Raw genomic sequence first — 27,947 nt, forward strand, 5'->3', positions numbered from 1 at the left:
CCAAACGAGAAGACGGAGCCGGGCATCAGCCGAGGATCCGGGGCAGCCTGCGAGGAGCTGCAGGCAGGGGCACAGCACACTTGGGTGCACACCGGGGCCAGGAGGCTCAGGGATAGGGATGCAGCTGATGGCAGAATTTGTCAAAGGGAGAAGCTAAGGCCATTTCAACAGGCACATTTGACAAGAGTTGTTGCAAATATTCAGAACACATTTGCTTTCCTGCTGGGTGCTAGAATGAGCCCTTTGACTCCTGTCTCACCTCCCTGCCCCTCTAAGCCCAGAGAGGCTTACCGATATTTGGATGCTTTAAGAGTCGGCAGATTCGAGCTTCACGTTCCAGTTTCTGATGATCTGAAAGAGAATAAGAAATATGACATTAAGCTGCACAGCTCTGAACTAGGCTCTTGTTCATATCCAGTGGAGAAAGGAAAACAGTGGCTCAGAGAGCTGTGTGAAACTGAGAATTGCTGGAACACAATAATCTCCCAAAACCTTACAGATGCTTGAGATGAGGGCAATGTGGGCACCCACAGCCAAGGCTGCACTGGACATCCCTCCACTCCTGCTCCAGAGCTGCAGCTAAACAGGCGTTTCCTGCTTCGATTCCAAGTGAGCAGCAGCATGGTTAAACACACCACACTCTTCAGCTGCACAAAAACATAAAGTCAGTTTTAGTGAAATCTGTTGTAAGACTTACCCCCTTCTCCAGGGCCAGAGAGGAAGAGGAAGAGTCTCGGAAGGGATAACCTGCACAAAATGGGAAAGGACCTGCTGCTGCACCAGAAAAACACTGGGGAAGGGCAGGGCAGGACAGAGAAATACACAGCTACTGCTAGGGCACAGCCATCGCACGCAGTAAGGAATACTGCCAGCTCCAAGTGCCCATAAAGGTAACCATACTTCAGTACCCACCGATGGGCTTGCTGGTGAAATGCTGCTGACCAAGCATTGTGAGGTCTGCAGGCAAGAAATGCTGCCTAAATGCTAAGTGCGCTCAGTCTAACCCAAAGGCAACATTAGTTTGAGCAGGACTGTCATCTGCATTAAAAAAAATAATAATAATCAAGGAGAGCAGAAACAATTTCTCCTCCACTGATATTTAATGTGTGTAGGGGCAAGGAAAGGCCAGTGAGCTAGAGAAACCCTGCCCCTCTCAGCCCAGAGCAGGGGGCTTTTCTAGTAACTGAAGCTCAGTCAGAAAGGAGATGTTTTTCCACAAGGGCAAAGACTGATCCCTGACTTTAATTACACAGCCCCCATCCTCTCAAGTGAAATGCTCATATCAGACAAGCGGAGCTTCACTGAAAGGATCTGAGAGAAGCAAACCTGGCAGTTACTAAACTTTATGCCTCTGGGGAATGCAGATGCCTAGAAAGACACAAGAAACAAGGACAGCCCTTCCTCCCAGCCCACCCATCCAAAGGGCAAAGAAAGGGGACCTGGCACCAGTCCCTTCTCCCTCATGACATTTCTTCTCGATCAGCTCTTCAGCATGCAGGCTTGAAAGCACACCCTCTCTGCCTCCCCTATAACACAAGTCTTTTCTACGGGAGTGAGCAGGACACTAGGCTGGTTGGGCTATTCAGCAGACCACTGGTAGAAATGCAGCACCCTCTGCTTTACAGGAATCCCACTAGAGACCCACTTCAGCAACGCCATCCCACACTGCTGCGCCTAACAGCCTACGCAGCTCTGCAAGCTTTGGGCAACCATTCCCTTCCCTGTGAGCAGAAAGGGGAGACCAAGGCAGATCTCTGCTCAGGATCCCTCTCTCCTAGACTGGGAATAGCAGCTCAGGGTACTGCAGGATTTCTGTCTTCCTTTCCATTGCTGAACTGTAGAAAATGTCCCAATTAATATTTTATATGGGTTGAGATGTGCTTACATTCTCATCTGCTACTGTTTGGGGATGGGAGAAGGTAAATTACTCCTTTCATCTCTCCTTCCTTCTCAGTCCTGGAAATTATTGTTGCTGTTGCATACATTTCACTGTTCTATGCCAAAACCACTCCAATAAAGTAGCAGACAGCAAGAAAGCTGGAGTGGTTCCACGCTCCCGAGGTCTTGGTGCAATGCAAGCGCTTTCTCGCCTGCATTGCTGGGGGAAGGGAGGGGGTCAGGGGAAGACTGCCTTGGCTTCCCTTTTTGCAGCATTTCTCACAAATGAAGTTCTGCAAAACACTTGCAAGGCAACAGATTGCGCTGCACCCTCTGCACTCAGGCCACATTCCTATAGCAGGACCAGAACTGAAGATAAACTATCCGTAAGCCGCTCACATGCCTGGGTCTTGCAAATTCCCCGCTTTCCCTCCCAGCTGTACTTGGAAGTCCTGCAAAGGGGGATCCTTCAGCCATGCCGATCACATTGCCCTTGGGCCCAGTTACACTTGCTGAGAATCTGTTCCCAAGCACAAGGACACCGGGAAGCAGACAGCGAAAACAGCTGAGCAAAGGGGGAAGGAGAGGTAAGAGCTCACCACGTGCTACTCAGCCCCTGAGTCCTGACAGCCAAGACAGACAGCTGACAGGAGCATAGGCTCAAACAAAGTGACATAACCACCAAAGTGCCGGGAGATGTAAATCAAGAGCAATTGCTCCCCTGAAACCCTACACCACCTTGCAGAGGGAGGGGAGCAGGCAGGGCAGCTAGTGATCCTGGGCAGCAGACACACCAGAACTTGTGACAAGAGGTCACCACCTCACACGCCGTCCCTCCAGCACCCACCGAGCCTGGCCGGCGACCAAAGGAGGAGCACAGCACTCCGGTCACAAGGTACAGGAAACTATTTCTGGTCGGGGGAAAGCATACCACACTGTTCTGTCTCCAGGGCAACAAAACAGGCAAACTCAAGCACATCTCGGAGAGAGAAAGCACACTCCCCAGCGCGGCTGCTCCGGCCCGGGTGCACCGGCCCGCGGAGACGAGCGGGGAGCACCGAAAGGTCAGGCTGCACTGGTGTGCTGCCACTGCCTGACGTGGTACTAGAGGATCGCTGACTGATTCCAGATGACACCAGAGCACAGCTTAGCTTGTGACATGAAGGAAGCTCCCACCCCAAAAGAGAGCCCCTTTTAATCTCCATCTCCAGGTAGCCTTTGGCACAGCATACGGCATTTCACTCCTGTTGCCTGGGTCACTGCCTGAGTCTATCTGGTACTTGTGGGAATCTAAATGTATAAGGAATAAACACAGAGTTACAATTTTTCTAGTCCTCTCTCTGGTCTAATGATGGTTGTTCCTGGTAGGAAACAGAAAAAACAAGATTCCGTGATGTCAAAAGAGCAAATCAAAGGCCAGGGTATAAGACATCTCATATCATCTTATACTCACAGAATCTTGAAAACCCAAAGTATTCATAAAGGCACTAGAGGAACAATGTAAAGAAGACATGGGCTCAGATCTTTGCCTTATCAAGAGCTTGCAGAGCAAATAACCTCTCCTCCTCCTTCCTTTATATCAAACTTTCGCAAGCCATCTGTTGGGTGAAGGTGTATATTCTTAATGCGCAGCAGAAGCAAAGCTTGTAGCTAACACACACAGCAACACATCCTGGCCTAGGTTATAGGGGCTGAGGACTACGACATTAAGTCTATCTCCTGCTTTTCACAAGCTAAGGAATATTAACAAGCAATTTTCATAATGTCTAAACCACACTATATCTCATCAAAAATGTTAGCATTAACATTGAAGATTTCAAGTGATGTATAAAGCCAGATACCCACTGAAGTTTCTCCAAATGTTAATTAACCTTGATGTTAGAATTTTGCACTGTATTTCCAAGTCTGATTTCATTTAGCTTCTGTTTCCACATTCTGGATTTCATTAAGCTTTCTTCCTGCTAAGTCACAGAACTGTCTACTGCTGAACAAATACTTAAAACTTAAGTAGAGGATATTACAAACACTCATCTAATATTCATTGAGTGTTTTCCAGCCAAAAAAAAAAAAAGAGAGAGAGAGAGAGAATCTTGATATTTGGATAATTCCTCTATCTACAGTCTAGCGCAATGACTATCTACATGGACAGAGAAGTCCAGCCTACATAGGTTATTTGCAGCAAGATCTAAATTCAAATGTTTTAAGAGATGGGGCTTAAAGCAGGAGGACAAAGTCTTCTCACTTTCAGTGTGCAAACTAAGTTTTGAACATCTAGTTCTCTCTATCAGCCTCTATACAGATAAAATTTCTACATTTTGGTTCAAAAATCGGGATTACACTTACAAATATGTCATTAGCATTACTGTGCCGCAAAAGCTTCTTTAAGTGTAGTTCTAATAATGTAACGCAAGATGTCCTTTGAATATACCTGACAACCAAATAACTGGCTGTTCAAAGAGCTGGGATTTCTTTGGTTTGGGTTTTTAATTTGTCTAGGGGGTTTCTTTAATAGAAAGCAAGAATCATTGTGCTAGCACCCTTTGCAAAGGGAAAACTGCTTCGTTTCACACATGCAGGCGGTTCGTTCCCCAGAACGGAACTGCTCGCGCTCTGCACGCTGCTAATAACGCCGCAGCTATAGGAATCTCGAACTGAGCCAGTGAAAACAAAGCCAGCACAGCCTGAGTACAGAAGACAACAGGCCAAAACCAGGGTAACTTGGCCTAAATACATCAAGCTCCTCTGAAAAAAAGTGATAGAAAGGAAGGTGTGCCAAAGCGAGAAATAAAAAGTAAAATGCAGATAGCTGTACTTCATGAAAAACAGCAGTCTCGAACAGGGTGGGGGACATGGCCAGGTCTATAATGATGTGCATTTCTTACTCTTCTGCAAGGAAACCATTCCATCTTCCAACCATTTGATTGCATTACCACAAAGATGCTGTGTCAGAGAGGAAAAAAGTAAGGCCCAACTTCAGGGCTCTGCTCTTCCCTAGGGAATCAGTTCCCAACTTTCTACTCTGGCCACTCTGCGCACCGCTGCTTCTCCAGAGGTCCATCCTCTCCCACCTGCTTCTGCAGCAAGGGCCCCAGAGGCCGGCAGGAGAACATCTGCCGAGAGGCAGCCAGGGCACAGGACACCTGCAAGCTGCAGCACTCTGGAGCTGTCAAGCGAGAGCATTTCTGCCACAACACCAACAGCAAGCTGAAAAAGGTCACGGTGCCTCGTCAGCCTGTTTGGAAGGGGCTGGGAGGAGAAGGGGCTGCAGGGAAGGAAAGGGAGAGCGGCCTGAAAGACGCCGTCAGAAGGCAGAGTCCAGCGCGAGAAACCTGCCGCAGACCCACAGAGGAGACCACTCGCAAGGCGGCTGGGCCAGGGCTGGACTCAAGCGGCAGGGAAGGCACTGCCGCACAGCGCCGAGAGCCCTGCCCCGCACAGGCGGCACCGCGCCGTGCCCGGCTGACTCTTGCTCCCCAGACACGCCACGGGGTTCGTTTCAGCCGCAGGCAGCTGCGATACAAACGCGCTCCTGGGCCAAAGCCTCTCCGTAAGCCCCTCAGAGGACCCGTGTCCAGGGAGATTTAAGGAGACGTGCCCTTCGTCTCCTGCTCCCGAGCCACCAGCCCAGGGAGCGCCGAGGTTCTTTGCTCTAGGAAAATACGTAACACCTCTTTCAGGTAGTCACTTCTCATGGCAAACACGAGTACAAGACAGCACTGAAAAACAACAGAAAGTGCGGACAAAACAGCCATTCAATTAAAAACATTTACCAGAGGAAGTGATTAATTTCACACCTGCCAGAAAATCAGGTGGAAGAAACGAATTCTACCACGCTTGCTCCAACAAGCACTAGAAACACAAAATTGTTTTGAAACGGTTTCATAAACAAAGGAGTACACCCACGAAAAGGTTGGCTTAACACTGGCTTGCTTTGCTAGACTCGAGCTCTACCGAGGCGCCGTGGCCACGGCTCGCTCCTTGTAAGACGCCTGCCTCAAAAAAGGGGCTCCCCTGGGGCTGTCTAAAAGCTGAAGCACCCCGGTGGGAGGACAGGTTCTTTCCCAAGTGCAGGAAAAAAAAAGCAGCAACAAAACTGACCCTTAGTTATAAAACACCCCTGTTTGAAGAAAAATAGGACTAGGAAAAAAATAAAAAATAATAAAAAAAAACCTTGCTTCTCCCTTTTACCAATACATAATTTTCCTGCTCTCCAGTGGCACATATACATGAGCTGCTCACTAATACAGTCCACCTGTCTTCATCCTGCACTAAGACTGTGCTTTATCACTGCAGTCAGAGGAAGCTTGTATTCCCATAGGAATGGTGTCTTCATTCTAGATTATTTTTCTGAGAATGGGAAGAGTCCAGAAGAGGAATCAAACCCAAGGCAATAAATTCAGTTTGATTGCTGTCATCATGCCAATTCTGGGAGATAGTCAATTGGTGCCAGCTGCTGAGATATCTTTTGAGTTGCTTCAAAACTGAAATCGAATTTGCATTAAATAGATTTTGCAGCATCAGACTAGCCTGTGCCTTCAGGTCATTCATGCTTTTCTTTGCTTGTTTAAATTTTAACTTCTTCTCAGAGATATTCCCAGAAAAAGAGAGCTAGCTTCCTCATTCTGGGCTTCAGACCACAGATTTCCCCTATATGCTTTTATTTCTCGGACAACACTGCTACAAAACAGCAGAGATACATACTCGTGTTTGAAATGGGTCAGCCTAGGGCAATATGCCATGCCACCCCTTTAAACATAAATACCAGCAAGTCTCAGATCACCACTACTACCTTTCTGTGGAAGTTATTACCAACAGAAGTCATTCTAGGCCTTTAGAACGACCAGAGGTCCGTCTAGATTCACTGTCTTGCTTCTGACAATAGCGAACAGCAGATGCCTAGAGAAGAATATAAAGCGAACAAGCACATAGCAATACTTCCCAAATGCTCTCCCTCCCTTCAGCTATTTGCAGCTTATGGATTTCTATTTTTTTACAGCAGTATTTCTACAATCTCATTTCAAAGATCAGCTATCATTAATAAGTCTGCAAACAGCATCCTACGCTCTTTCCAGCTGCTGTTTCCAAAAGCCAAATCCCGTTGTTAAGTTCCCCACACAGCACCCCAGAGGCCCTGCCTACCAAGGGCCCATGGGTGCCACCAGAGAGGCACCTCTCGCCGGACCATCTGCACCGCAGCCACTGCATGAGAGCCACAAAGGCGCGGCTGGAGCAAACAAACCAGCAAAGCTCCCCTTTTCTCACCCAGGCAAGGGCTGGAGAAGCAAGACAGTGGTACGGCCTTCGTCACTCACCTTCAGCTACTCACACGGCAGAAGGTTCAAGTGCCAGTAGGACACCGCAAACAAGGAGAAGATGACTTCCAAGAAATACCGTCAGATGTACTTTCTGACAAAGTCTTTCCTCTAGCAAAAGCAGCTGAAGTTATTACCTTGCAATAGTGTTTTCCCACCCTCTCCTAACCTCCCTAAACCAAACAATTCCCCCATAGAAGTGTAATTCTACCCCTGAAAGTACATACACAAATGAATCTTACAAAGAGCCAGGATGCTCGTACGATTTGTAATAAGCTGTGTTTCCACATGAGTATTTGTGAACCTCCTGGTACCACTGTACTGGGACATGTTTAAAAGTCAACAACAAAACCTGCACAAATTTAGAGTGGATTTTCCACTTTTTTTGTCCAAGTGATGTAGAAATTAGAGCACCAATACCACATAGCAAATGCAGAAGCCAAGATGGTTTAAGGGACTGTGTTTGCACCTCAGACTAGCTCCCTAAAGGGTGGGTCAGGTAAATTTATTTTCTTTTCTAGTATTTCTTTGTCTTGTACTTATCTTCAACTGAGTTACTGAAGGCAGATACGAAGTTCTGTATTATAGCAGCAAAGGCAAAGAAAGTATTAAAACTACTTAAAACAGACGGATCTTTGCAAAGATAAGATGCCTTAATCTTGCTCCTTTGCCGTTGCTATTTGTGTGCCCAGTGCAATCCAAAGCTGCTGCTCTTTTCCACACGCATGTTTTTCAACTTGTCAGCAAAACTTGACCAGTATAGTATAATTTCCTTGGTTATGCAGCAGGTGGACTTAACACAGGAAGGAGAACTCCTGTTCTCCTGTTTTCAGAAGGAGCTCCGAGTGTACCTATTTCACATGCTACAAAGCAGAGGAGAAGGAGCCTGGTGCGTGCTGCAGCAGGAAGGGGAGGTTGGTGTCTCGAGCTTTCCGACAGACACCAGTAACTTTTCTGGAACCCCGAGACAAAGGAAGTCACTGCTCTGACATGGTGCGGAGTCACCTCGACCGCCGCTAACGATGTGAACGCACGGAGGTTAAGCATGGGCTGAAGCCTGCCATGCCACTCCTTGCCTACAAGGGCCCAGATGAAGCCAGGTTGGGCATTTTCTATCCCTCACTACAGTCTAAGCTATATGCTTTGTCCTCTTGGATTGAAACAAAGAACAAAAGAGGGGTAAGCATACCTGTTCTCTAAAAATGCACATTTTCTAGTTTGTGCAAGGTTGCATAAAACAATCTTGAACCAAGCTGCTGAACAAAATGCTGAGGAGCCCCAAGAGCATGTACCGCACCAAGCCTTCCTAGTAGTAGATCAAAGGGCGCCTTTCCACATTTTTCCAAGCTCTTCCAAACCTCTCCTGTGCCTGCACAAGAAAGGAACATGCTGCTACATCTTACTCAAGCAGCACTAAGGTACTATAAGCAGCTGCTACCAACAACCCTCAGTCTTCAGGGTGACAGGGGGGAACTGTGCCTGACACATCACCTACATATGTCTCTAAACAGGGCACACTCTACAGGGCGTTAAAATGGTAGCAATGGAGAGATCCCCTCAGTCTGCTCTACATACTCCCACCATTCAGCTAAGGTTCTCACCTACAGCAGATCCTATGGTTTGATCTAAGCCAGCACCTCAAAGAAATGCTAAGTCAAAGTGCACATGCACCAGGAGATGGAGAAGGAGGAAGCAAGCACCTAAGCTATCCACTGCAGGGATAGCCCTTGGCCTCACATTTGAAGTAATCTCAGAACAAAGTAGCCTCAGCAAGGGAGCTCCTTCCAAGCTTGCTATGGCGTTAGAGGAGGACTTTGTAAACCCCTTTACAGTGTCAGCTGCCTGCTCCCTACCAGACAAACTGCATGCCTCCGGAGCCCCTGCTCAAGCAGCTACTCCTTAATGCACCTACCCTTGACTCACAAGCAGCCACCTCATCTCTCCTGACCACACTCTGAGAATGCAAGATGTTCAGCTGCTTAGGCTGTTTTGGCAGCTGTTTCCAGTCTTACTCAGTAAAAAGCAATGGGTTGGGCAGAGCCCAGTAGATTCACAGCCTGAAAGCCTTGGTGTTAGTGCAACCACAGGAAAATGAGACAGCAGCACGAAAGTGTCGGGTGAATAGAGGATATCTGCCTAAAGAACAACTAATGCAGCCCAAAGAACCATTCAGGCTCCAGCTATCAGTCTTCTAAGCTCAGACACACAACACACGTGCCTTCCCCCATATACAAGCCGTGCTTTCGATCTACATGTCCCTTTAGGATATGCCAGATCCTCTTGCAGAGAAGATAGATGTTTTTTCACCTCCGCAGTCTTCCTTCTTCATGTCACCAGTGGGATACATGAGACCTGTACTGACCTGACTTTATTCTCTACTTTGCTTTTCCCATGAACTGTTTACTTCAGTTACTAAAACAACATAATTAAGCCTTTCCAAGAGTCTCTGATCTGGATTTCCTCTCTCCTCCTTTTTTTTCTGCCAGCCAGCAGCTCACTCACTTCATGCCACTGTGATGGAGGCAAGTCATATAGTCACCAGCTTTTCCTGATTCGGTATTAAATAAGCAGACAAGAAAGCATTTCACCACTGAGGTTACCTTCCAAACTCCACGGAGTGCCGAGTGGTTAGCTGCAGCTTAAAGTTTGGTACCTATATCGGCTGCTATAAACAACAACTCGTTCAATTTACCTTTAAAACTACCCACCAATTCAACAACTCCATCTGCTTCATTGGCTATTGCAGAATGCACCATTTCTTGCTTCTACTTTTTCTTGCTCAGGTCTAGATGAAACACAAGGAAAGCCCACGCTGCTGTGGGACATAGTGGGAACTGTTCTTGCAGCAGCGCATTCTAGCAGCTTTCCGTAGTTATCAACCCCCAGTCTGCAAGAAAAACGCAGCCACTTTCTTCCTGACTTGATGATATAGAGACCACCAACCACAGACTCTACAGCTAGATTAAAAATAATTCTTGTCCCTTGCTGCGTTTGTCTGCTGCATTTGCTATGGCCAGAAGGTGCAACCGCACCAGCCACAACCCTGACACAGGAAGAAACAGTGTAGTTGTGCTCACACTAAGAATGCCAGAACTACCAGGCTGTCCAGACTGGTGGGACACACGTGTGACAGCCCCTAACAGGCTTGTGCTGAGCTCCTTGAGGGAGAGGAATGTAACTAGCAGAAGAAAGAAGTTTGTAGACCAGAACACGCTGAGCTCCAGAGTTAACATAGTCAAACAGTTTTGATTTTTTTTAAAAAAAAAAACTTTCCCGACATCACACTTGTCCAGCCCCAGCCCCGCTCCCGTCGGCACCCTCCCCCTGCATCGCATAGCCCTCACCCCCAACCCCAGCAGTGCAGCGCCACCAGCACCGTTCTCCATCCCTTCCCCCCTCCCCAAAATGTCCTGCAGGGCACGTTCCCCTAAGCCTGCGTCCTGCGGCGCTGAGCTCCCCTCAGCTTCCTTTAAGGGACCAGACATGCCCTCCTCCTTCCCTGGCAGCCCTCGGCCTCTGGCTACACATAGGGCAGGCCAAGCTGAGCAACCCTCTCCCCCCCAATCCCTGGTTCTCCATCTGCAATGGCTCCATTTTTTGACTGCATTTTACAAGTAAATCACATGTTTAGCTGCTAGTTTGGGTGCAGAGCCAAGAAACACTCCAGCGCATGGGGGAGGGGAGCTCATGTATTTTTTGTTTCATGTGACCAGCTTACCAGCAACTTCACTGAGAGCAAGAGCAGAATCCCCCTGCTAACCCCTTTCCTCAGATGCTGTCACCACTTGGATGCAGAGCAGATCCTGGGGGGAGGGGGGGGACTGGCCTCTGCTGTGACAGCAGCAAACCTTGAAGTCACACAGGGGATGGGGTAACCAGCCCTCCTTCTCCTCATGCTGATCCTGTGAAAGCTCACTAGCAAAAATCTGTTCTTCCCTATAAAAGAGGAACTGGTCTTGGAGAACTGGTGGAGAGGCAGAAGGGAAAAGCATGCTCTCCTCCTTCACAAGTGTTGGAGTGGTTCCTTCTACCCAGCTGCAGCAGCATGAGAGCCCCAAGAAATGCTGCAGCACAGGCTATGTCTGATGGCCTGACACAGTGACTTGAGATGACATCTACATCTTTGAACTACAGGTTTGGGGCAGTCTATTACAGACAACACGCTGTGGTCTTGCACAAAAAAAATGTAGTTGTGGGTTAAGGGATTAAGAGGTAGGAGGCTGCAGTTATAATACCAACATGCTCACCCACCTAACTGCATTTTTTGGTTAGAAAGTTGGGTGGGGAAGAGGATGTGTTTCAGATCTAACAAGCTGGCTGTAGAACATGTATTTCAATAAATGGCACCCCAACATGTTTTTTGCAGAGAATAAGACAGGAAATGTGATTTTGAAATAAACGTGCCATCTTCAGAGGGGTTCCACACACCTCCTGCCAGGAGGTGTGCAGGACAATAGACAAGGCAATGGCTCTTAGTTCGCACAAACTTCTGCAATAGTTCTTAGCTGCCCTCTGCAGATCTTTCTTTAGCTGTCCCTAGACCTGCAAACCACAAGCAGAGATTCCACTGAAACTGAAATTCTGGAAAGTTTCTATTAGACAGATATGGATATGAAAAAGAAGATCTTAGAAAACCAAAAAATACATGAAAGAACAACTAGTTCCATGACATCCTTCATCAGAGGATCTCTAGGCGAGTAACAAACATATACGAAGTGACCCGAGAGCCCACAGCACCTTTTACTGTTTAAACCGATGGAGGAAACAAACACAGAGGCACTAAAGCCTGAGACCACGTCAGTGACAGATCTGAGAAAAAAACTCAGGTCTTTGGAATTTCAGTGTGTCGCTACTAGAGTTGTCGTCCTTCCTCAGAGGGAGAGCTGCACAAAGAAACAACATCGTTCAGATCTAGCAGATTTGGAATAGCCTCTCAAAGCAAAAACTGTTAGGGGCAGCATCACCAGTGCTGGGATACCTAATCGTACCTCGTGCCGAGAAGCATGAAACTCTACCTCAGTACCATCCTGGGACCTGACAGGTCCTCACCACACTGCCCAGTGCTCAGCAGAAGTGCAAAACTCAACGCTTAGCCTGTTTGGGTAGAACTGCCCCCCGAGGAAGCGTGCGCTCTGCTCAGAAAGAGCACAGCCTGCAAACAGCATCCGTCACAGGGGCACTCCAGGCCTGCCTGTCCCCAGAGCACAGCACCCTAAAATAGGCAGCCTGGCCCTTCATCATGCCTTCTTTTGGGTTTCCAGGGAAAGGGGAGTTTGCATCCCTTCATTTCCAAGAAGGCAACTGTTATTCCACAGTTTTGATTTATTCTCAGGCTAAATCTCCCTGCTTTTTTTTTTAATGAATGTTTAATGCTTCTGGCTAGATCAGTTTGGATCTTGTTTGTCCAAAGGTATTTAATGCTGCTACATTACTGTAACACTAATTGTTAAGGACACCTACAGCTTTTTTTCCTGTACCTATTTGCTATTGCTTAGATCCAAATTATGCGGTACATTCTGGCACTGAATCCTACAGCACACGACAGACGTGTCAAATCGCAAGAGACGCACAAAACCGGTGTTTATCAGACAGCCTACCTAGGAGAGAAACGAGCACTTCGCCGAGGAGGAAGGCAGCCCTGTACGCACACTGGCCGACAAAGATGACCGACACAGGCCTGGGAGATGAACCCGTAGTGCTCGGGTGAACTTGGAGCAAGCAGACCTGTAAATTGCTGCCTGTCCCAAGCACAAAGTGAGAGGGCAAAAGGAAGCTGTGTCAGGAGAAGAAAATGCAGTGGAACTTCTGTTGAAAGTGCTAACTGATGGCTACAAAGCAACTTTCTCTATTTACATTATTTCAGTTTTAATTGCAGCAAGGGGGCAAGTCAAGTCAACAACAAAACATCTTTTTTCTTCATAACACACAAATGAGGAATAGCAGCAGAGAAAGCTTCTCCCACGCTCAACCCACCAGACAGCCTCTGCTCTGACCTAAGAGGAGTGCTTCCAGCCTTGCTGGTGACAAATATTACTTTGACCCACACGAGTTGAGTATCGAACCAAAAAAAGGAAAGTGAGCAGTCTCCCCTGTGACGGAAGGGAACCCGGAGGAGCGTTCCACGGTCCCACGCGTGCTCCATGCACCGCACAGCACAGATCCGCACCCCACCACTGACTCCCTCCGTTAAAAGGGGCTCCCCAGCAGCTATCGCCTTCAGCAAACAGCGTGGTAAAACCGGCTTCCTTTTGGCCATCACCACTTGGACAGCTGGCTCCGTAACCAGACGAACCCTATTCGTCCTGCTACCAACACTGCTACCTCCAATTAAGGTGAATGCCGGCAAGGAAAGATCTCTGCCTCTTCTACAGCCTCTTTTCTCTTCTCCAAATTTGTCAACTAACGGAGCTGAATACTACAGTCCTTTAGTCACCCTCTGCCTGCAGTACAACTCTGCACCACCAGCACAGAAGTACACAGCTCACTGGAAAGGCGACAAACATGGAAAACAGAAGTGCATCCCCTCACCTCAAAAAACGCACCTGTGATGTGAGACTAGTTTCTGCAGCAGAGAGATTCAAAGGGCCTGTGACTAAGGAGGTGACAGGGCAGCGGCTGGGCAGCCCGCACTTCTCCTGACTTAAGGACAGCAATTCCCCTGAGCTGCTTACAGCCGCCACTGAATGTGAAGAGACAGCAGCCGGGGGCAGCGAGGCCTAGGACGCACATCCTCCAGGCCCTAGTGAACACAAACGTAAAATGGGCTTCTAAAAGAGAAACACTCATGGCACCTGCAGCCAGGGCACAGGCAGGAGACAGAGATGACTGAAGAGGTTTTCAAAGGGAAGCTGAAGCCACATAAAAAAGGATGGAGCATGGGAAGGAGGGAGAACACACCAGAAAGAGCAGCACAAGGAAAACAAGGTTATATGGGAAAGGAAAGTCCAACTCAGAGATGAGATGCGCTGGCCTAGGCCAAGAGGAGCAAAGGACTGCATGGTGGGTGCCCAGGAGAGGCTATTCCACAACCCTTGGCAACTTTGCTGGTCACATCACCCAGCAGCTCAACTGAAAGCAAGGCTGATAACCTGACCAGCTTACCAACTGCTGCTGTGACACAGGGTAACCAGTTTCTCTTTTTATCATTATTTAAAGAAGTTCCTGTACCTTGCTCTGCCCCCGCCTTCACTCTTCCACCCCACCAGGGAACATGTTTCTCTCAGGTCAGCCAGGGCAAAGCCACCAGACCCTCCAGGCACCACAGCTGAGACGGTGCTGCAGAGAGGGCAGTTCAGCCTAATGCCAACAGCCACTGTCCCAGGCAGCAGCTCCGGAGCTGGCTGAGCAGCTTCGGGAAGATCCTGCCACCAGCCCATGTGCTTGTTCTCACCTCCGCAGTTGAGCCCCGCGCCAGAGCAGCTGTTTGGGTGGCAGCACTGCGAGTAGGAAGGAGAAAAGACAGGCAGGAATGACAATTTTAAGTCTCCCCTTAAGTCAACTGCTTTGGAAGCTCAAACGATAAAATTAACAACCTTAACAGAAACTGCCCACTGCAAACAGCAACCAAATAAAGCTGCTAGATCCCAAATGGCTGATGACCAAGCCACAGCTGTGCCGGGGGGAGGGAAAGGGGGGAGCGTGCATGAATCCTTGAGTGAGTCACTTGCTCCCTGCGTCCCTGCTGGCCTAGATAAATGCTGCTGCCAGTTGATGATGGGTGCTGCAAAGCAACTCTTAAGCCCAAAGCATTCTGCTGCTCATCTCCTGGTGGGCACAGGGCCCACCCTGAGCACCGCAGCCTCCGCTCCACTGTGCAAGCCAGGCAAGCTAGTCACACAGCCATTAGGTCTGTGAGGTTCCCTTAGGGCTACTGCAGACTAAGTCTCTTCTTGTCCCTGCTCCTGCTTCTACAAGTCTCTCACAAGGGCTAGGATCTCAGGCAGGTGAGGACGCAATACAAAGAACCTTTTTTAGAAGAGCAAAAGATTGACAAAACGCAAAAGCAAAGCAAAGTGATGAAGACACTGTGTCTCCCTGGGCTGGTATTAATTGTTTGCAATGCTGACTGCCCACTTGCACCAGAGTGAATGATGGATCTCATCCAAACAACCGTGGCCCAATGCTGAAGCTTAGGAAGAAGGCAGCAGTAAGATTGCTAACTACCCCAAAGCACAGAACGTATCAGAATTATGAGCAAATCATATCAAGCCTAAATCATGCGTGTAATGTCTCCCCTGCAGATGCACCAAGAACAGGTAACTTGTTTAGAGTTCTGCAACACAAAATAAAGCCTCATGTCCTGTGATACTGAGGTACCACAGCTGCAAACCCTGCAGTGAAGTCATTCAGTATTTTAAAAATGGAAGATTTCAAGTTAGTCCTACAGAGCAAAATGCAGTCCCGGGAAGGGGGGGGGCAGAACTCTATTAAAATTTTAATGATCCTCAACCATTTAATTTCACATGTGATAGATCTTTCCCTCACCCTTCATGAGTGTATAAGCACACTAGAAGGACTTGGTGGTGGGGAGAGAAATGGCAGAGAATCCTGAAGGCACAGGAGCAGTCTGCACTTTCTGCATCTGCCACCCAGGCCTGCACATCGGATGCTGAGGGTCTCAGCAGTAGAAGCTGGCTATGCTGATATTCACACCAAAAAGAAATGGTCAAGTAACAACCCTGCATCTAAGTTCCAAGCTGATGATGCTAAATTTTGCAATTTGTAAAGTCCATCTTCCTAGCCACACAGATCTGATAACTTCCCTCACTCCTTAGTTGTTTTGCTTGTGGAATGATGAAACACACAGGGCCCTGGGTGAAACACAGTCATCTTCTCATTCAGTTACAATTGCCTGACATAGCTTTAACTTCTCCAAACTGCATCATAAGTAGTTTGGAAAATGCAAACAAATGAAGGAAACAACTTCTCCTTTCTCTAACCCATCAATTCCTCCAGGGCCTTTTCAGCCTTAATGGTGAAAACTCACCTCATACAGTGTTCTTCCCACTCTCTAACACAAAAACATCACTTAAGATTTAATGGCAAAGCTTTCTGGTCTATAGCTTGTAAGACACATGAGACAGAAGGAATGCACTGTGTTGTCATATATAGTTAAAGGCAAGGAATATGTATACAGTCTGATAACAGGAGACCCAACCTAATATACATACGCGCAATAGCTTCATAAAGGGTCACTGATATAATAAATGTCAAGGAACTCCAAAAGGGAGAGAGGTGCTAGCGGCACAATTAGGAAAGGTCAATAGCTTGAAACCACTTGTGTTGTCTTTCTGCAGCCCCCTAAATAGGCAAGACTGCATGCATGCAAATACACCAGTTTCCCCCAAGGTATTAAATTTATTTACAGTAATACCTAAAAGCAACAGGAAAGAGAAGCGTTTCTGCAAGGTTCATATCAACATAGCTTACTCTAAGAAACAGAGTAAGAGAATGAACAAAACCAAGAGTGGTCAGGACAGGACGTGCTACCTATCCTAGCTTAAAACAGGCAAAGCAAAAGATGATGCTGGCCAGAGGAGTACTCACTAACCTCTCTGATGAGGCTGAGCATCCCTGGTCCTTGTCAGGGAGAGACTTCAGGCAAGCTCTTGCCACCTTCAAAGCAGCACACCACACAAGGACTACCCTTCCTGTCCACCTCCCAGGGCTGGGTAGCCCAGCCCATATAATCTTCCAAGACAGCTGAAGAACCTTGCTCTCTGAACAGCCAACTGGCTACCAATGCCACGTGCCAAAAGCCAGGCCAGTCCAAGACATAACGTATTCATGTATTCACAAGGCCTTTCTCCTGAAAAGCCAGCACAAAGATTTTTCCGTGTTATAAAGGTATGGCAAAGGTATTCCAAAATACAGCACATCTCTATTCCAAAGTAAGTGGTCCAGGGACTAAAAGAACTATGGAGAGCCAGGAAAAACAAAAAACAAAACAAAACAGCTCTCAATTCTGCTGCACTCCAGAATACCACATGCAAACACAGTAATGGACAAACCAACAAAGGAAATTAAGAGACCTGGGAAACCTTATTTCCTTCTATCAGTCAACTTGGTCCACCCAACACCACTTTAGTGTAATCTCTGCTTAACTTCCCTGAGCATCTGGCTCCTGAGCACAGAACATACGTCACAAGCCCAGTGTTTATACATCTGTGTTAGAGGCAGATTTATATCAACTGGCTCAGGTCCTGCTTGTGCAATCGATCACCATTTGTCATATTTGAAAGTGGCATTTCTTTAGCCAAACTTTGTGACCTGGGGCAAGGGATTCCTTAGTGAGTCATCTCAGAGCACAAGACCTTAAAAAATAAAAAGGCTCTGGGAGGAGGAAATCACTAGGATTATTGTGCCTATATGGAATTGAGCAAGGGTCTAGGCTCTTTGGAGAGAGAAACATTTTTACAAGGAACAACTTGATGCCTTTCTGCTACCAGCAATTTATGTAAGGTTTGAAATGGCAAGTATGCTTCATCTTTGTGAACAGCGTCTGATTTAATGTCTGTTTCCAACACCGACGTCTTTGAGGTCCAAGTTTCCCTCTTACTCTCCTCCTATCTCTAAATACTTACACACTTCTTTCTTACCTTATATTTTGACCAATAGATTTTGTGTTTTTAACAAAAATATTTTACTTTAAAACAGATAAAACATGCAGAAAAGATTTAGAAGAGAACGCATACTCTGGTTCTTTATTATAAAGTCAGTATGTAACTTAACATAAATCTTAATTCAGAAGGTACCCAAAGGACAGTCGAGGGTCACTGCTGGTGACCTCTGGAACTCAGGCAGACACATCACACTTAGCTATCTGCACTTCTCCAAACACCCAGAGATTTAGGAGTGCAAGTGTAGGCAAGCACAAGGAGCCACCCTGCCACAGGAGTAAAACTCAGGCCAATGATAAGCTGCATAAAAGGGAGGGGGCTGGAGGGGGAAGGCTACAGTGAAGACTGTGTGTCAAATCAGGACAGACAGGGAGAGCAACTGAAAAGAACGGGTCATGATCTGGCTCGAGGGGCAGGTCATGATCTGGGCTTGGGGGGAGGACAGGAGAAATGACTACAGAGACAGCGAGGCACAGACAGAGGACTCTAAAAAACATGTAAACTACTGCTACAACAGCCACAGGAACGTCAGATGACGGAAACAGACTGGCTTGCACAGCCAGAGAATGAGGAAGATGCACTTGATGGCATCCTCCAAGGAAGACCTGCAGTATCAGTAAATACTGTTCTCATTTGCTCCTTTTAGCATGTTCCACAAGCCAGAGTTGGAAAGATGATGTTTGATGGCAGGAAGACACCTGCTCCTGTTGCCTTGAAAACAACAATATATCTGAGGAACAAAAAGGACTTAAACTTACATGAGGCTTTGGGGGATTTCTTTTCAGAAAAGGCCAGTGTGATGAGCCCAAATAGGCTTTTAGGGCATTTGCTTGCCAAATCCAAGACAGTACGCCAAGAGCAGTCATGCTGAAGACCCTTGTGGTCTGTCTCAGATAGGGATTAACTTTGGGACCTTGGAAGCAATTCACAGAGCAGGGCCCAGAGGACTTCCATGTTACCATTTTTCTGTGATACAAAGTTTCTGACCAATTTATCCACCCAAAACTAAGTTTTTATTTGAATTACAAGTCCCACTTTTTAATACAGCCCTTACCAAATATATGAGTAATACCTCCATACACATCTTGGTGAATATTGTCTCTAAATCTTTTGGACAACTTGGTAACACACTCAGTGTGTGCTTGTGGGAGGGACAGACAGTATGGCACTAGAAACTATAAGCTTTCTCCAGCAGCTTTTAGCACATTCACAAACTTCCTAACCTGCAAGTTAAAACCTGTTCATCGGTAGAGTGCCACGAGAAAAAAGGGATATGTCCTCTGTAAGGACCACACACAATCAGGAGCAAGCACCCTGAGCACAGATTGACTGCACAGGAGCTATGTTATATCAATAGCCAACAAAAAAGTTAAAGTTGGTTTTGAACTGATCATACTAAGAGTGTGCTGTGACCACAGCAAAACTTGTTTACCAATTAGAATAAAATTAATATACAAATTACAGTCTGGAAGTTTCACATAAGGAAAAGGGGCATTAAGCTGCCTTTTGTAAAACCCCTGCTACACCACTGATAAGCGTGAAACAAAACGAGAGGAAAGAGATTCCATCAGCAGCCTTGCTCTGAGCAACGGCCTTTATTTTTGAAAAAAAAGAAAAAAGAAAAAAACCGCCTTCGCTAGTCACTGATAGGATAAGTTGTATTTACAAAGAGCGCATTAGTCATCCACTGATTTTGTTCCAGAGGGAGCCGAGGAGGGTTCTGCCTTCCTGGCTTTCACGGGAGACAGGGCCGCCACATTCAAAAGCACAGTCGCTGCTCTCGCACGCTTTGTTTCCAAACACGTTCAGTACGAGTGCAAAATCCCCACATCCCTTTACCCAGGCACCACCTCCTGCTCTCTGGCAGACACGGACTCAGAAGGTGCAGGTGGAAAAGAGACCCTTCTGATTAGCATCGGCCGACACTGCCTCTCAGGGCTAAGGCTAGTAATCACACATCAAAACTGTACCACGAGCTCTGTTTCAAGGAAGACACGGGAAAACACTGGGGCTGCAGCTTCTCTAGTAGCTGTCACTGTTCACAGGAAAACTCATCCACCAAGGAAGCAGGACAAGCAATTCAAAAGTATTGCAAAAACTGCTGCTGCTGCTCTTTTCCTCCCTGACTCACAGCATGCTGCAGGAAGAGTCCAAAACACACAGAGATGCTGCCCTACCCAGGACAGTTTGAAGTGTCTGGACTACACCGTACTTTCACACTGTGAAGTGTTGTAGGGAGCTTCTGTGCATGCCCTAGCTCTGGATGAACCCGGTCCTCAGCAGCCTGACAGATTGTCTCTTCCTGCACACCTCCTTTTCCCTGTGCTGGCTGCAGCCAACCGGAAAGGATGAGGCAAGCAGGACTCGCTCCTCAGTGCAGAGAAAGCATGGATGAAACACAGCGGCTATGTTTCTACTGGCACCTGTGGAGAGGTTCACAGACGTGCCAGAGAGCTGGAGGGTCAAGCAGCCTGGGGAATGCAAGACTCGTCACAGAATAAATATGGTGTCCCTTCGAATACTGAGCTTTGTTATGAACTCTTCAAGAGCTTCTGGCTTGTGGAGAACCTCTGCATTCAACTCAGAGGGGTCAGAAACTCTAGGATGTTCTCAAACCCCTGAGGAGACAGCTGCCAGCTTAATGTGCATTTTACTATGTGTCCTACAAAACTATCCAGAGCTGTCTTAGGAAAAAAAAAAAAAAAAAAAGAATCAAACATGTAACTGCACTCGTGTCTGCCCTGTTAGCAGTAGTTCTGCTGCTTCTCTCCACTCTGGCAGCCACTCATTCATCTTCAGAAAAAACAGCAAGGGATTATGCAGATGTTGTCTTGCTATCCTGACCTTCTTAACCTATGCCCACACATCCGTCAGCGAAGCTGTACCTTCACTGTCCCATAAACCACACGTCAGCAACTAATTCCCTTCTGGCTGCAGTCCCATTCAGAAGCTGCGCGAGAAGCTCTCACCTGCTGCACAGCTTCACATGTACACACAGGAACAACTACAGCCCTCCCTGCACCACTGGGAGGCAAGGCCCAGAGCCCAACGCCTTAGCTGAGGCTGGACAGCACAGTGAGAAGGAGGACGGAGGCAATACACACAGAATTACATGAGGCTAAGAGACAGCAGGAACACTGCGGAAAACAGTGCTCAGAGGGGAGGTCCATAGTGGGAACAGGGTAGAGCCTCTGTGGATGTGTGCATGAGTAAGTGGGAAGGGGAACTACACAGAGTGAAGGACAGGATTTCACCCTAGGGACCAGCAGAAAAGGAAGCTCCAAATGGGGCAGAAGCTACAGCAAAGGAACTGCAGAAGGTGGCTGGGTATTCAGTTTGCATGTGTGCTGTTCTCTCTGCTCCTGCATGAGGCTCTCTCTAAGCCAGAGAGAGGCTGCGCAAGTCCAGCAAAGCAGGTCAGCAGACTCTCACTGTAATCACTTGACCACACTGCAGACATGGGGAAGTAGTATCCTACCTAGAGAGGATAAGCTACTTTCACTGCCCATGGCCTAGCTTTGGAGAGCTGAGAACAGCGATGCCAGAGGCAGTCAAGAGAAAGCTATCGCAACATCCAGAGCATGAGAACCATCATTATTATGGCTCAGAATCACTGATAGGGAAACTGGGAAGCCATTCAGCAAGGTAAGTGGTAAGGACTTACTGGGTCGCTAAGGACAACTGCTGTAATAGCTTGAAAGACCTACAATTGGAAAGGTTCCTGCAGAGCAGAAGGAAACACTCGAGCTCACTCAGAAAACTGCAGGAAGCATATAAAGGAGGGCTCACAAGTAGGTGACAGGATAAGGTCTCCAAAAGGAATGAGATGATAACTTGTGCATACCCGTCATTGGGGTGATCACAGCCAGCACCATTAGTGAGCCTTGCGTCAAGACCGAAGCATCAGCAAAATGCAGCTGTCAACACCTGTCCTCTATCACCCCCCAAAACTGGGAAGCAGTAGGTATCTGTTATTTTGATTCCAAGAATCAGCCCAAAGTCTGTTTCAGGCTCAGTCCTGCCATCCCCACGGCTCTTCCATATCCTCTGCAGCACTCCTGGCATCTGCTCTGTGGAATCACAGGGCTGACACAACCGCAGGGCAGAGCACAGTCACCTTCCCAAGAACAATTTTCTTTGAAGCTCTGGAAAAGCAGAGCCTCTTCAAACCAAAACCGCACAGACAAACTACAGCTCAGCTGCTGGGATTCAGAAACAAACATATCTAAGAGCTCCCAAAGATTTCTATTGCGTATAACTGTGGTTAGGAATACACCTGCATTTCTGTTTCTTTGGCAGCAAATGCATGTGGAGAAGTTAAGCCAAGCATGCTACAGCACCCATGACTTACTGTGGGTTTTTTTTTTTTTTTTTTTTTTTTTGTCTTTTTTTTGGGGGGGGGGGGGGTAGGCTCTTCCTAGTCTTTAGATCCCCTTTTCACCCCTCAGGAACAGTGATAATCACAGTAATTCCCTAGCCACAACACCAGAATGGTACTGACTTTCTTGACCTCTGGGGGCATTACAAACACTAGCATCACTGATAAACTGCAGATAGGAAGCATTTAGCACAGACACACGCGATCAAAACCACAGACTTTCCTTGGTCCCCTCTCTGCTCCTGTTCTCTGAATGGACAGATTTATTGCTCCCATCAGCATCTTCTCACGCCCACTAAGAGAGGGGATAGAAATCACCCTTCCCTATGATCTGCTGAGGACATGTCCAGCCCTGCAGAGAAGCTGTTGCCTATAACAACTCAAGTGGTCACACAGGTTTTTCTCCATCGGGTTGTGGGTTGGAACAGTTCCAGGAGGCTGGGCTTCAGTGAACAAGACCCTGTGCAAGGAGACACCACAAGCAGCTGTTCTCTGGGAAACCAAAACCTTTGCTTTGAAAGTGCAGCACCAGAGAGAAAGCTGGAGTAAAACTGAAGGATAAGGAAACTGCGTAACAATTTCCTCTGGAGCTGGCACTCACAGGCAGGAGAGAGACACCCAGCTTCTGATATTGTTCCTGCTGGGCACCTTCTGTCGTTGCAAAAGAGGCTCAGAGCTTTATGGGTATGTCTACTCTGCAATCAAAGGTTTAATCACAGCACGAATAAACACATCCATGTTAGTACTATACTTGCTAGCAAGGGTAATAATAGCAGGATTCACAGACTTTAATGCAGATTGCACAGGCCTGCTGGGGACCCACATATGTGCCTAAGTTGCTAGCCCACACTGAAATCCACATCACTGTGACTTCCATGTTATTATCACTACACTACCGAGAATAAAGTTAGTGAAGTATGTCCCTCATACTGCAATCACACCTTCTGCTACACTGTCAGCAGAGAGACAAAGAGTCATCAGCCTCAGATACTCAATATTTCAACACAGACAGGGAGAAGTGGGGCAAAAGGAAAGGACAGAAAGAGGAAAATACACACACACAGTGAGACTAATTACGCTTCCTTTGTCCACGGTAAAAACCCACGCGTTTATCCATTCAAACACTGAACATGTTCAGAGATCAGTTCCTGCAGATGAAAAGTGAAGAAAATGTGTCAAAAGGGAAAGGCACAGGAACAGCAGCTCCTGGAACCTGCAGTGCACGTGGGTGAAATGATTACGCTTCACAACTCCACTGCCTGCAGCCAACTCCAGTTTCAGAGCCATGAAGAGGCAGTGCTAAGCACCAATCTCCAGCTCAACTAATGTAGAGACTTATAAATCAGCATACAGTAGTTCCCATGACAGTGGTCTCCGGGCAAACCACAGGCATGCACAATCACTCTGCACTCCCATGACAGCACTGCAAGTGGGAGGCAGCTCTGCATCGGCTTTCGAGATGGTTCTCTAGGGAAAATCTAGAAAAGTTCAGTCACACACAGGACTAACCTGCTCCCCCAGGGCTGGTTCCCCACCTCAATATGCTGACAGTACTACAGCCACATTAAAACCAGTGGCCGCCCCTTTCAGCTGCCTGATGTGACACATCATCGGACAGACGGGACAATATTTGCTTTGTTCAACTTATGCCTCAACCTATCCATTTGGGCATGAGGTCTTTAGGCAGAGTTAATGTTGACTCAGATATAACAATCAGAAGCGCTTTCAGATTTCATCAGAGAAGTGATTACGAAGAAAAATAGAAGTCCTCAAACACATCGGATTCCATCTCTTCCTCTGTAAACGGCAGGTACCAGAAAGAGAAGACAATTGCAAAAATCTGTCCAAATTCTGTAAAGTTAGGGCCACCCTCCTGGAAAAAGAAGAGGGCACAGAACTGAAAAAGACTTTGGACCAGGAAGTGAGAAAAATGACACCGAGTCACCACTAACGGGACAGAGCTGTATGCGAGTTAGGCACGTGTGTGTGGTACCACCAGCACACGGCCAGGAGCTCAGAGGGGCCTGAGCCTCACATTACGAGCTATGGCTACAGCTGGCTGAGGCCACAGAGCCATGGGAACAGAGAAGCAGATCAGCTATATCACACACTGCTACCAGCTTTGGACATGTGATTTGGGACTTCTGGAAGCAGGAGGTCTCAAGGTATTTGGGAAAGAGGGCAGGGGAAAGAAAGGGCAGAAGAAAATATACTGTTCAGTCTGCACTACTGGGCAAAAAAAAAAAAAAGCACTCAACAGTACTCCTTACTCAATACTTCACTGCATTAGGAAAGCATGTAGTAAGATGTAGCCTAAGAACAAACACACAAGCTGTTATTAAGGATTCCTACAACATAACGGAGAAAAACCAGTGACCTCACTAAAGAATTCGACACAATACTTTAAAGGCTTATCAAAGGGGAAAGACATTCTTGATTAATATGGAAAGCTTACAGAAAATAGTCCCATTAGTTTTGCTCAGGACACTTCCTGAAGCAACAGAGGGAAAGGCCGTGCAGTGATAATGCCAAAGAAAGTGAGACTATTCCCTGAAGAGCCCAGATGGCACGGGAGAAGGGGTCGGAATAAGGAAGGGGTAGGCCTGGCCTGCCAGCCTTGCAGAAGGAAGCACACGGCCCCATCCACGCCCGCAAATGCACGCGTACGAATGTGTGCTCCTCCCAGCTCCAGCACTTAATGGTGAAAGGGTTTGAACAACATCCTGCCAGGGCAGATGGGGGACATCGCCCTGCCTGATCATTGAGGAAAAGCAGTATCTCGAGATGCACAGAGGGACAGAGGCAGCAGCTGAGGGGGAAGGCCTAGGGAGATTAATGTGTTTATCTCCTCGCTTAAGTCTCTTACTGGCCAATGGTTTCAGCCTGATGGCAGCAACAGGACTAAAAATAAGAACTCGGGCATTACCAGTGACTCACCATGTGGGCAATGACACTGTGAGGGATCACAGAGAAACCCACTCCCACTTCTGCAGCCTTGCTATTGAATCGTAGGAAATGACTTTCCAAAGAGACAAGAGGATGGAGACACACCATAGAGATCTCCTCCTCTGAGCAGCCTTAAGACTGCAGGACTTCCGCTTCAGCCTTGCAGTGGCACTAAATACAGAACCAGACCATTGTCAGACCCAAATTGTGGTATCAGTACCTACATCTCAGAGAGCGAGACTGAGGCAGAGGACAGACAATCCCATCAGACTAAGTCCTCTCTGTCAGAACATTAAAATTCTCTGCTAGAAATGTTAACTGCTGCATTAGGTCCTCACTTCTGTCTGGGACACGTCTAGCAGTAAATACCTTTCACAGGTATAGCAATTCCCATATGTAGCATTGGAAGAGTCCCTTCAGCACGCACAAGGGCACACCAGCAAAGCTAGTGCCATAGTAAGACACCATTTAGTTCCAAGACTGAAAAAAACTCCTGCTCCCTCCAAAAGCCCTGCCACCCTTCAGATGGTATTTTTAATAATTCAGCTGTACAGAGATGCACTTAAAGCTCTGACTCATTAGCTACTGAAATCAAGAATTTCCACAATACCGTTGTGTGAGCAAAAGATCCCATTCTGCCTCACCCTTCAACAGCATAGTCACACTGGAAAAAAGGCCCCCCAGAGCAAATATAGCACTGTTTTCCCCCGTCCCCCTCCCCAAAGCACCACAGATAAGATAAAGCAAGATTTTCAACAGTATCTTTAGGAAGAAAGGAATCACTTTTCTGACACAGGGTCTGCGGTACAGATTTGTCCAACAGCAGGTAAAAGAAGCTGCTTTATTTTAACGCTGCTGATCACTGCAGTCCCGTCCTTCCCCTGCCTGCTCCCTAATGGCCCTGCATCCTCTTTGCTTCTGATGCTGGCGCAAGCATTTGCGCAGCAGCGCACTGAACTGGATAGCTGAACTGATCCATCATTAACCTGGTTCACCATGTAACTATATAAAGAATTTGTGCTAGTGCAAGGAGGGAACAAATGATCAGAAGCAAGACTGTCTGTTGCAGCAGCAGCACACTGCTCACACTGGCTGCAACTGTTCAGGAAGCTATGGAGTATGATTTCACCACCCTTTGCTGGGATACTCCAAGAATTCACACTTAGAAAAGGTTTATGTTAGTCTCTGGACCATATGATGTTCTGTTCTTCTGCATGAATCAACCTACTTCTAATTTCCAATCTATCAGAAGAGACAAATGTTCATCAGAGCTCCCTTAACCCTCTCCTTCATAACTCCTGGCATTAATATAAGTCTTTTATGAGAAGCACTTTATAAGCACTGAATGAATATTGATCTTTACCATCCCCCTCATCATGTATTGAGGAAAAACACACAGTTTTTCAGATTAACAAATGTAGAATGAGAGTAAAGTGATTTCTTTGAGAAGTCCAAGGATTCAGCAGCATAACCAGGACTGTGACTTGAGCAGCCCTAGATTTTGCACCTAAAAGCAAAAGAATGGCCAATAGCATAATACCAGTCAGAACCAAAGACTTCACCAGCGTGAAAAAACAGTGCCTGGTACCTTTTGTCAGGTTGTCTCCTGCTACTTAACAGGTATAGCCAAAACGAGACTCACAAACCTACCCACAGTTCCTGTCTATTCAATATGCTACAGAAGTTGCAATGAGCAGCATCTCCTCCTGCATCTCTGAGCATACAGAGCAATTCTCTTCAGTTCTCACTGGCTGGGAAACTGGCAGGCTATCGCACTGGAGAATTTATCTGATCTGAGGTTAGGAACGTAGACTGTTAAGGCTCCCAGTTTGCCCTACAAGGACAGAATGGAGACCATGCATCAAGAATTATTCAAGTATTAGACTGATACTACGCTTGACCCAATGCCTTAAAGAAATGGAAGCTTTAAGGATAAAATAACTTAGAGAGTAACATATCCAGAAAAACATACTACTTGCTGCTTAGAGAGAAGCTTCTGTTCATTCTGTTGTTATTAATCTACACATAACTGTGCACTCTAAGAGAAAAACTGCAGAGATGGCACTTGAGGAAAAAAGTAAGTGAGGACAGGTCTGAGGAAAGCAATTATTTATTAAAAGGAAATTGCTATGGTAAATGGCAAGAGTTTCGGGAACAGAAACTAGAAGACAACACCAAGAACTGAGGCTGGCAAGAAATACTGTGTCAGCATCATGCTGTAGGCAACCTGCAGTACAGTGGACTATGATAAATCCATTTTGGCTTGTCTGATCAGCAGGACATTGAGGACGTTACAAGCATTCACTCCGAAGAGCAAAAACACCCATATCACTGGCAAAGACTGCTAGCCGGAGTTGTCACTTCCCCCCACACCCTCGCTGCTTTGAACAGGCAGGTTCTCCAATGTAGGAAGATCTGGGGCAGACCATTCTTGGAAGTCAGAGGAGGCAGTATATCTCAGAATACCAAAAGCCTGGACCTTTAAGATGTTTTTCCAATGTTCTCCGCTGCCTGCCAAGATTAAGCCTGTTCTGCCCTGTCCAAGGCAGCTCGTCTGTCAGAGAAGCTGCCCTTAGGGACTCCTCCTCCTCTTCGTGATACCAAGACCTATCCTTGAGTTTTAATCAGTGGGCAAAATCAGTTTGTAGCTCTGTGGTGACAGTATGCTCTGCCAGAAATATAATGGGGACAAGAGAAACAATTTAGGCACAAATACAAAGTCCAGTAGAGACCCTTGAGATATTTATCCTCTCTCTTCCTGAGTTTATTAGTACAAAGAAAATCTTGCTGCTTACTTTTGTTCATCACACTCTT

The 27,947-nt window shown here is 47.0% G+C and overlaps 1 protein-coding gene across 14 annotated transcripts in view; it reads right to left on the reverse strand.

The window, feature by feature from the left end:
- Positions 1-27,947, reverse strand: part of CAMK2G (calcium/calmodulin dependent protein kinase II gamma) — a 122,551-nt gene that overhangs the window by 69,138 nt on the left and 25,466 nt on the right. For all 14 annotated transcript variants that reach the window (XM_062579758.1, XM_062579750.1, XM_062579757.1 and 11 more), the window contains exon 3: positions 292-351. In XM_062579758.1, the coding sequence (XP_062435742.1) occupies positions 292-351 (60 nt within the window). The remainder of the gene's footprint in view (positions 1-291; positions 352-27,947) is intronic.

Source organism: Rhea pennata, chromosome 7, assembly GCF_028389875.1.
Source record: "Rhea pennata isolate bPtePen1 chromosome 7, bPtePen1.pri, whole genome shotgun sequence".
Classification (NCBI taxonomy): domain Eukaryota; kingdom Metazoa; phylum Chordata; class Aves; order Rheiformes; family Rheidae; genus Rhea; species Rhea pennata.